The 10,646-nt window shown below is 42.0% G+C and overlaps 1 protein-coding gene across 1 annotated transcript in view; it reads left to right on the top strand.

The window, feature by feature from the left end:
* SBSPON (somatomedin B and thrombospondin type 1 domain containing) overlaps positions 1-10,586 on the top strand; it is a 33,545-nt gene extending 22,959 nt beyond the window's left edge. Inside the window, exons 2-6 of the mRNA XM_003205113.3 lie at positions 4-104; positions 7,049-7,243; positions 7,888-7,975; positions 8,766-8,942; positions 9,661-10,586. Of these exons, the coding sequence (XP_003205161.2) occupies positions 4-104; positions 7,049-7,243; positions 7,888-7,975; positions 8,766-8,942; positions 9,661-9,778 (679 nt within the window). The 3' untranslated portion in view covers positions 9,779-10,586. The remainder of the gene's footprint in view (positions 1-3; positions 105-7,048; positions 7,244-7,887; positions 7,976-8,765; positions 8,943-9,660) is intronic.
* Positions 10,587-10,646: the final 60 nt, after the last annotated feature.

Raw genomic sequence — 10,646 nt, 5'->3', positions numbered from 1 at the left:
CAGCAGCGGCTGGAGGGAGGACGGGGGCTACGGGAGCTGCTACTGCGACGGAGGATGCCGGCGTACCCGGGACTGCTGCCACGACCACAGCCAAGCGTGCCCTGGTAAGTATCGCGGGCCGGCCCCGTCCCGTGCCCCGAGTGGGATCACCCAGAGTGGCTGTGAGTGGGCTGCTCGTTGCCGCTGGGGCTCCGCTGGCTGGCAGCTCTCCTGGGTCTGAGGCAGCCTCTTCGAGCTGTAAGGGACACGTCGGTTCCTGCTGTCAGTAGCCCAGGGGGGAGGAATAGGCAGGTGCTCAATGAGGAGGCATTGAAGACTTGTTGCAGGGCTGCCACGCTGGGTGCTGGCCAGGTTTGTGGATCAGCTCTGCCTAGCTCTGCTGTCAGACATTGTTTTTCCCTCCGAAATGCAGCACTTCTTCCTTCTTGCTCACATTCATCCCCAGTGCACAGCCATTAGAGTGTGGACGCAGGACTGCAGTGTTGCTGAGCTGATTCCTCATGTGCAGCCAAACAAACAGCAAACATCTTGGGGAACTCTAGAGAGAGGCCCCGTTTGTGGAGGCAGGAGCTGGCGAGGGGAGGCTGGGCTGCCTGGGCAGTGCTGCCCATGAGTGGAGGTGTTCTGCTTCTGCTCCGCTGCCACGCAGGACGCTGCCCTCGTGTTCTGGCACACAGCGAGGCCTCAGGCAGCCCGGCGGCCCTTCGGAGCTGGCTGGAGGTGTGCCAGCCTGCATCCGTCAGGCCATCGCCTGGGCAGCGCGGTGCTGCCAGTTGGGGCGTATCAGCGGGCTTGGCGCCATGGCGGCTGCGCTGCGGGACCTGAGCTGGCCTGTGGCTGCCTGGCATGGGGAGTGGGCACGGCTATCTGAGCAGAAGAGCTGACACCAGGACTCTGAAGGAGATGCGTGTGAAAGGTTCTGGTCGGACAGTTTTCGTTCCGCAACTCTGATCAGGAACCTTGTTATTATCGATGTGGTATTTTTTGTCTTGAGCCCAGTGGTGGTGGCCTCACACTGTGATCCATGCCCCATGGGGACTATGGGTACTTTGGGTCTGGGCGGGAAGGTGAAGTCTTAGTGAGACTTCAGAGAGCCTCACAGAGTCTGTCCGTCTGTCTCTGCCTGTCTGTCTACCTGCACCAGGGTGGAGGCCACTAGTGGGCCAGTTTGGGAAGCTGATGCTGTTTGTTGCTGTATCTTTTTCTGACCGGTTTAAATCCCTTGCTGCCTGGCTCCATGAGCATCAGTACTAGTGCAGCCATGAGCAGCAGGACATTTGTGAGTGTGGTATGGGAGGACAGCATTTTGGCAGCCCAGCCAGGCAGTCCTATAGCTCATACATCCCTAAACTGCAAAATGGATCACCAGAAACCGTTATTTAGAAGGTAAATGGAGAGAGACTTTTTATTGCAAGCAGCAGTATGTCTGGTGTGAACAAAAACTCTAATGAAGTGGGACTCTTCAGTGTAAACAAGGATAGTGTGCATGTTTAAAGTAGTTTGAGTTTTTTGTTCCTGTTGGATTTTGAAGATTCACCATGATGCCTTTCTTAGTTCAGTCTGTGTTGATGGAAACCAAGGGTGCTTATGGCTTAGTTCACTCTAAAATGCTGTTCTGAAAGCAGAGGTAAAACAAGTTCAAACAGAAACGCGGGGAAAGGTGGCCAGCTGTTCTTGTGCTACAGCTTTTTTGTCATCCTGTTCACTACTTATGACTTCAGCACAAGCAGAAATGACATTTAATCGGTTTGCAAATACTTTACAGGACAACGTATTTGGGGAAAGTGTAAAATACCTACATCATTAAATATATTTGATCAAGGAGTCGTGCAAAAGCAATACTCCAAAACATTAGAAACCAATGGAAGGCAGGGAGTTCTGCCAACACTATGGTTAAATTTTCTCATGCCTGAAAGTCATTCTATGCCTGGTACTTCATAAATAGATGGCTCAGCAGAAGTCTGGGGGCTGCCAAACCTATGTCCAGCAGTTTTTAAGTAAATTTCCTTACACTTTTTAAAAAATTTCCTTATAGTTCTAGCAATGAACAAAGACTTTTTGTAATTACTGTCCAATGAAAAAGCCTGAAAAAAGAATGACCATGTCACTTGTATGGAAATGATTATTCTAAGAAAGTTCACAGACTTTCACCGTATATGTTATGACGCATGTTTTGCGGTGACTCAGTGAAGATACCCTTTTGTTCCAGAGATGAGAAGAAATAAAATAGAGTGCAACTCAGAAAAAAATGTATGGTTTGCAGTCCTTAATATATACATATATTAAAAAGTCCTGAGAATTCAAGTTACGTTTCATAGGACAGCAAAGCAATTTTTTGAGTATCTTTGAAGCCCCAAATGCTTCATTAGCATGCACATTTTGTAGGTACCTGAGCACAACCCATCTCACATTCCTTTATCTTGTATCCTTCTCTTCCAAATTAATCCTCATTCTTTCAGTGAGTGATCATCTGTCAGTGTTGGGTTGACTAAACTGGACCAGTGAAAGCATAGACAGGGACCATGAAGACGTAGATCTGGGTCTCTGATAATTTATTTTATTTTATTTTACTTATTTTATTTCAAGAGATGGCACCATTCCTTATATGTCAGCTCTGAGACCAATTTCTCTGTTGTATTGGAGAACTTGACATCTTTCCAATGAGGCACAAAATTGATGTACTATCCCTTCATGATTTCTGGGTATTGACTGCAAGTGACATGATTATTATCCCTCTGGCTGAATTCCATTCTAGCAACCCAGTTTTCTTATTATTTCACATGACTGAGGCAATTCAGACTTCTTGTTCTAAATCTTTATGATCATAAAATTGCCATATATTGCTACAGATGACCAGTATTTCACTGTCAGCTTGGTTTAATTCCAGGAAGACATAAAGTCATCCCTTTATTTGTTATGCAGCTGCTAAATCCCTTTGGGAGTTTTCTGTGTGGAAAATGTGATGCAGCCATGATGTTATCTGCATGTGAGGGTGCTAATGTGGGATTAAAATTACATGGAAATTCTTACTTCTGCAGGTCATTAATAGCCAGCTTGGAACAGAGTCAGCAGATAAGGAAGCCAGGCTAGATGATGGTTATATCCTGCACTCTAGGTGGTGTTAAGCTGTGGGAGGCATCAACATCAATGCTTGTACAGTTAAATAAAAAGACACATTGCTTTTATTGTCACAGAGTGTCTGTGATGTGCTTTGGGGTACAACCTGAGGGTGCTAGAGGTGCTGGAGCACAGTTCCTGATGAAGCAATGTCTGATGCAGTTTTTCCCATCCCAGCTTCCTTCATTGTTCTACTAATCATACCCCGGATGTTGGGGAAAGTGTTTGTCGGAAAGTAGCAGCAAATGCCAGGGGATGCTGATGATTAATCTGGGTGGACAACCAGTGATTGAGTCCCCAAGGATGCTCTTTGGTTCTCTTTCAGTTAGCAGTATCAAGCTGTACAGCTCCTTGAAGGTGAGTTGCAGCATCCCTGGCCACTTGCCTACCTGGGCTTCGAGTCATCCTTAAAGTGGGCAGGTTGGTCTGGTGCAAAACGAGAGGAGTGCAGGGGAACTCTAATAGTGCGGTATGGACGTCTGCCAGGTAGCCTCTGTCAGGGATTTTACCCGCTTTATGATGTCTGTAGTGCTCTGAGAAATTAGAGAATTAGTGAGAGAGGAAACCCAGAGATTTCTGTTATACAAAACCAGTCACAAACACCAGAGGTTATTGCATTTTATTGCTTCTTCCCAGTGTCTCATACTGGCAGCATCCCAGAGGGCATGCAATATTTTTCTGAATGACTCTGTTGGTCCCATCAGTTTCCTGCAACCCTGATAAAAGAACGTAACTAACAGTTAAGCTGTAAAGCTTCCTGTGGGGATTTAAGTTGTAATCAGGAAACTTAGGAAAAAATGTGATCCAAAACATGTGGTATATTCCCATTGCATGTTAGTGGAAAAGGCATAAGCTTCATTTAGGTATAGTTAACAAGAGGCAAGATTCCAATCAATTCAGAACCAGTTTAAGATATCCCAACCACTGATTATAAAATATATTTTGTACCATGCTGAAGACCTGCCTTTAAGAGGCAAAGACTGAGAAGGCAAAGTAAAATGTGATTCATCTCACACAAAAAATAATTTTAAACCTATTTGCAATGTGCAATGAAAACACTGAAGAACTGGGGAATTTCCAAATCAATAAGAAAAACTGTAATATTAACACAGACATGTTCAGGTTTTTATAAAACTACTTCTGATAGTATTTCAATTACATGATGCTAATTATAATTAAAAAAAATAAGCCTATCAGAGGACAAAATGCAGCTAATGATGCTGAGGGAAGCAGCATGGATCAGTACACAGTACTTCATGGCTGAGGTAGGCAGGAGACACAGCCTTTCCTGGCTCACTCAGGACCATGGTGTGCAGGTACCAGACACATGCACTTACAAGAAGGGAAATGGCCCAGAGGAATACGTCTGTTCAGCCTGGGTCACCTTTCCACATAGCTCCCAGGAAAAGTTGCTGCTGGCAGTGGGCTGATGCTCAGGTTAAATGTCCTGGGAGGACACAGGGTAAGTGCTCTTCGTGTAGAAAAACTACTGCTTGTCCTCAGAGGACTCTTCATGATGGACACCCATGCTTGAGCCATTTTTCTTGCTTTTACTGCTCTGCCTGCCGTGGCTGTGTGGACATGGAGTTCTTCCTTGGAGGAGCTGTACTTGTTCTCTCAGTAAGCACCTTAGTGTTATATTCATCTAGTCCCAGGGGATCAGTGCTCAGAACCATTTTGAAGAGCTACAGTATTCTCTTTGACTTCTAAAAATGAAGTTGTTGGGCCACAGAGTTTTTAAAACCTGGGGTTTGTGGAGGTGGAGTTAAGGGAAATTCAGTCTCATGAAGATGTGACGTGATGGTTGTGTTTTGTTCTGGGAGGTTAATGGACAAATGAAGATTTGCTTGTCTCAGAGCTTCATTCTCAGGAACAACTCGCCCATCACCTCTTTTCTGGCAATCAGACCGCAAAGCATTTTATTCTAGTGAAGATATCTGCGTCTACGTGGAAGATAGCTGACACATTGTCTATGTTTACACTGGCTAGGTTAAGACAGAGGCGCTGTTTTGCCAGAATATAAATGGAAAATTCAAGAGAAGGGAGAAGTATAGATGGTTATCATGCTTAACGTAAATGAGAGCTACCACTGTTGGTAGACACACCACAGAATATAAAATAAGGAAATGGCTAGAGGGTAACAAATATGGTAGATCTTGAGTGTTTCTTAGTTTTGAGACAGTACCAATCCAGCAGATGCTTAGTTTGTCATTTTTGTTTCTGCTGAAAAGGCTGTGAAAAGTAACAAACATGAAATCATGGGTCAGTCTTTACATTATTTGATGACACCATTGTGTTACTTCAAGGGAAGTGAGGGCCAGTAGGGTGGATTATCAGCCTTCACAAATACATTTATGATTTAGCTGAGGAAAAAGAAAGTTCTTAAGATATGATACAAAATATCAGTCACTGTGCTTTATATCTTCTTTTAATGACAAGGGATTTGTCATTCATGCTATTTGTTTTCACTGTCATGTCAGGTAAATTATAGCTAAGTTTTGCCCTAACAATTTTCACTCAAATACAGAAATCTACACCTTATCTGAAATGGAAACTGAATAAGTAGGCCAATTGTGAGGCTGAGGAGCAGCTTGGGAGCTATAATGGGCTGTTAATGCCCCCTCACTTATGCTGCAGTGGGCGGCAGGCATCACAAACTGAAGAAGAGGGGAGCAGTCCATGGTCACTCTGTCTCTGGGGCAGGCAGCAGCGATGCCCCTGGCCCTCAGCAGCAAATCCCTGTGGCCCTTACTCCCCGCTGGCCACCTCAGGGCTGTGTCTTCCCAGCGCTTACCTCTGCTGCTGCAAGAGCACCCTGTGTGGACCTGACTGCCTGAGCCAGGCAGGGTTGGGGTAACACTGGTGATGCTGTGGGTGCTGTGGGCACCAAGAACTGCCAGCAGCCCAAGAGCACAACCCAACCAAGGCCTCATTCAGCACTCCAAGTCTCACAGATGCGCTCCGGACACAAGTCTACGCTGGTCTGACAGTACCTGAATTTATACAGCGAGGTCACATCATGCTGACATCACAACCCCTTCATGGGTGACCTCATAGTCCATCACTGAGTGTATCTGGGAATCAGCCTGGGCTTCCATCACTGTCCATCATTCAGTGATTTCCCTTTCTAAAGCTGATATATTTGGAAAGGTAAAAAATGTCTATGTTTACTATCTCTGCAATAATCTGTCTTCCATGAACTGTCTACACTTTCTGAAATTTAGAGATACATGTTTGCCTGTTCTGGTTTGGATTGATACAAATAGCTGGCAATCTCTGTGTCAGGCTTGCTTTTTATACCAAGTGCTCATATCACAACAGGTTGTTTGCTCACACTTTCCTATGCAACCTACTCCACAGGACCTGGTTTAGCAGGGACTTAGACAAAGTGATCTGCAGAGGTCCATTCCAGCACCTATAATTAGCGATATATAGACCTGCATGGTTTTTAATAAAAAAGGTGTCAAAATTCCTAAGCGAGCTAAAGGTTTCAACAGACATCGGAAAAATACCACAGAATACAAAACCATGAGGGAATTGTAATTTCTTATGATTCAGAGTTCCCTTGAAAAATAATGGTAGTTTCCCCATAACATTTTGGTACCCATTTGGTCAAATTCATAGAAAGTCTGTGATCCATGAGGACTAAAATTCACATATTCAGTGGGCTGTTCTCTAATTGGAAATTAGAAGAAAAGGACCTGAGATTATATTTCTAAACATTTTATTATGTTTAATTATCTACATCTGTATATACACAAACACACAAATGTGATACACACATCCCTGCATTGTTTTGAGAATACACAAAATCCAAATTGCATGTAAGAAAAAAAAATCATGGCTTTGTCTTATTACTTTAGATTTGGAGAGCAATTAGGATCAAACAGAAGTCTTAACTCTTAGCTATGTGTTTACTGCTGCTTTTCAGCTCATCCGTGCATCGTGGGGGAGTGGAGTCATTGGAGTGGCTGTGCTGAACAATGTAAACCCAGTCTGCGAATACGTAGGCGCTATGTGCAACAGGAACCTACAAATGCTGGGGAACCTTGTCCTGCTCTGGAGGAGAAGGCTGGCTGCTTGGAATACCTGACTTACCAGGGACAGGACTGTGGACATGAACATGGTATTCTCTCTTTATCTGGACGCCTGTTCCCATCAGAGCCTTTATATATAGTTTCCATTGACGTAAAGAAATTGAAAAAGCAGCAATCTGCAGTTATTTGATTGAAAATGCAACTTAATCACAGAGTGGCTTAGGTTGGAAGGGATCTAAAATATCATCTGGTTCCAAGCCCACTGCTGTGGTGAGGGTTACCACCCACTGAATCAGTTTGCCCAGGACCCCATCCAACCTGAACACCTCCATCCTTATTTTCTGCTGTCAAGTTGCTGCTCACTTTTGATTAATTTCTATTAAATAGACAACTGAGCTGCACGCATTTCTTCAGTTTCTTGATTTAAACCCTGCATTAACTATCAAGTTATCTCTGTGCAAAGTTAGAACATAAGTTCATTACGAAACAAGAAACAGAGCTCATTGTAATATTCCAGCCCATCCTATTTCCTTGTGCACTAGATGGCAACCATTTCTAGGTACATTATACAGAGAGAACTTAGCTGTGAGGTCCAGTGTTGCCAATCCTTTATCATTTTTTCAATAAGTTTGTCAGCATCACCATCCACAAATTCCTGATTCATGTATCCACTGTTACACTAATTGAAATATGACTCAACTGTGTCTTGCTGCCTTACTGTTTTCTTCCCCAGTTCCCGCTTTCATAACTACCTCTGAATATGGTAAAGAAAGAAAACTGAGAGCAGCAGCATCCCCCTGGCCCTCTGACAAAGAAACCGGGTAATCTATTTATCATGTGCATGTGGGTCATCTTGTTTCATAGCCAATATCTGTCTACAGAGAAAAACTTAATTAAATTTGCCATAATTCAACAGACTACAGCTTGTTATTGTCTCCTGCAGGTCATTTGCATTTTCTAGATGTTTTTTGTTACTTGCTAATTGTCTTGAATTAAGTATTGTGGTCACAGCAAATTTGAGGACAGATGCTTCTCAAAGCAAATCCATAAATAAGGCTAAACCAAAACTGGATATATCCATAAGTTTAAGCCCAAGAAATTAGATCTCTGAACAGACAAAATGGGCTGAATGCAATCTGTCTTAAGTGCTTGTTTTTAACAAAAAATGACAAGCAGTGAAGACCTCTTTTGGATACTAGCAGAGTGTTATCACTGGTTCCGTAGTGCTCATAATGCTTTGCCCAGAACAATAAAGCTTATAGGCACTCTTGAAGCATCTTTTCCATTTACTCTTCTAGCAGTCATGAAAGAAAAAATACAGGTTACTGAGATATGTTCTCCAACGTAATTTAAGAATATGGAACACAACCAGAAAGTGAGATAATACATAAAGTACTGGACGGGGAATGGAATGTGAGAAACAATTTGCTTAATGTTTTTAAGAATCCATTAATTAGCTTAGGGTCAGAAACAAACTTCTTAGCTGTCAGTCATCAAACTTGCACTTCACTTCATAAATTCCACCTAAATGACATATAAGTAGATTTCAAGTTTCTTTCTAGCTTATACTTTATCTATTGTAGCTAATTTAACTCTCTCCCTTCTGAGCAGGTACTGTGTAGAATTCAAAACAGAATCACTTTCCCATTACTGCGCTTTGGAGACTCGGCCGTATGCTCGATGGATGCAGTACCTTCGAGAAGGACATACTGTTTGTGTAGCTTGCCAGCCACCAGCTATGAACACTGACACACACCGTTGTTCTGGAGATGGTCATAATGCAGATGGGTAAAGAAAACCTTTCTTTGCTGTCTCTTCTGTATTGGAACCTAGTATAGAACTTTAGACCTCTCAAGGCCTCTTTAAAAGCTGTGTTGATTATGCCTAAAAAAAAAGAAATAGCTTGTATCACTCACAGAGCTCAGATTTACCCTTCTAGTTCACATACAAACGGCTTTGAACTAATGTATTTGAAATACAGATAAAATCAGTGAATAATTTCAATACATGAATTAAATCTCAGTGCTTTATTTACTATTGTAAAGGGACAACACAACTTCTGTAGTGCAAGACGTCTTCTTAAAAGTAGCTCTTTTACTTAGAAAAATGTACTTCCCACCATAATCCAAATCAGATTTCAGCTTTAAACTATATATATTGTTTCTGGAATGCTGATATTGAAATAAGACCTTTACAATTTGCAACAGATTTTTTATTTAGTGTATATCTTTTGTACATGTCAACATAACTATACATTTATTAAGATGCTATGCAATACATATGTAACCATTTACTCAACCAACCATCCTGTATACAAAGGAATACAGTGCCTGCTCTGGAATATTCGCAGGTATTATGACAGCAAAAGCATTTTAAGACCAAGATGAGCTAATTAAAGTCTTGATTGTAGTCTTCTGTTGAATTGTGTTATTGAACATAAGTATACTTTTTTTGGTTGCTTGTAAATGCACCAATTTTTTATTCCTCATTTACTGTCACATTTCAGAGGTAAAATCTTACACTGGGAAGCAGTTGGCAACTCTCGGTGCCAAGGAACCTGGAAGAAGATTCGGCAACTGGAGCAGTGCTCATGTCCCCTTGTGCACAGTTTTATTTTTACGTAAGAGTTTAAAAGACCTTTAAATAGCATCAGGAAAAAAAAATTGAGAAAATTAGCACAAGTGCCAAGAAACCTACATCTTTGTCTGTATTTTGTGGAGACTGAATGAACTTTAAAGGAGTTAAGCCTCTGGAACAAGCATTTTTGGGTACTCTTTTTGCCTTAATAGAAAACACTTAAGACTGACTATTGTATTAGAATGCTGTAAGCAAATTTCCGTATTTCTCTTTTGTGATTAAAGAGCAAATGTTTCTAACTGTAGTAGCTTCTTTTCCTAAGGTTCTTGTTCTTTACAGGCTATACTCTTGTGTACAGGCATTGATCCTTTTCAGTAGTGAGCCAGCCAAACATTCTCAAGTCTGGAAATAGTTACTGTCATCATTAAGTTGTAATGGATGAATAAAAATGGAAGTTTGAGAGCTAAAACCAGACTTCAGTTTAGATCCTTTGTTCCTTCCCAGTATCAATATCATCTAGACAGTGGTTTACAGTATGAATGCTGTATTTCTTTGTCTACGTTGCAGTTTCCCTGCTTAGCCACCCTCATAAAAATGTGAGACTAGTCAGTGTTGTTAATGAAGTAGCCTTGCTAAGAATTTCACATCTCTAGCATACAGTGTGAATTTTATGGCAGACAAACCTAAACAAGACATCCATAAATAAACTAAGTCTTGAAGAGACTCATTTTCTTAATGAATAGTAATTTATTGTAAACTGCCTTGAGTAGGATTGTATTACAGCAGTTAGCAAGCTTCAACAACAGCAACAATCTTACATACAGGAATGAACAATCATAACTAGAGCTTTGGCTGACAGTCAGAAAAATCACCTACTACTAGTTAAACCTGCTATATGTGCAATGATTAAGCTCA

The sequence above is a fragment of the Meleagris gallopavo genome, chromosome 3 (genome assembly GCF_000146605.3).
Source record: "Meleagris gallopavo isolate NT-WF06-2002-E0010 breed Aviagen turkey brand Nicholas breeding stock chromosome 3, Turkey_5.1, whole genome shotgun sequence".
In the NCBI taxonomy this organism is placed as follows: Eukaryota; Metazoa; Chordata; class Aves; order Galliformes; family Phasianidae; genus Meleagris; species Meleagris gallopavo.
This window is presented reverse-complemented; position numbering and strand designations above follow the sequence as displayed.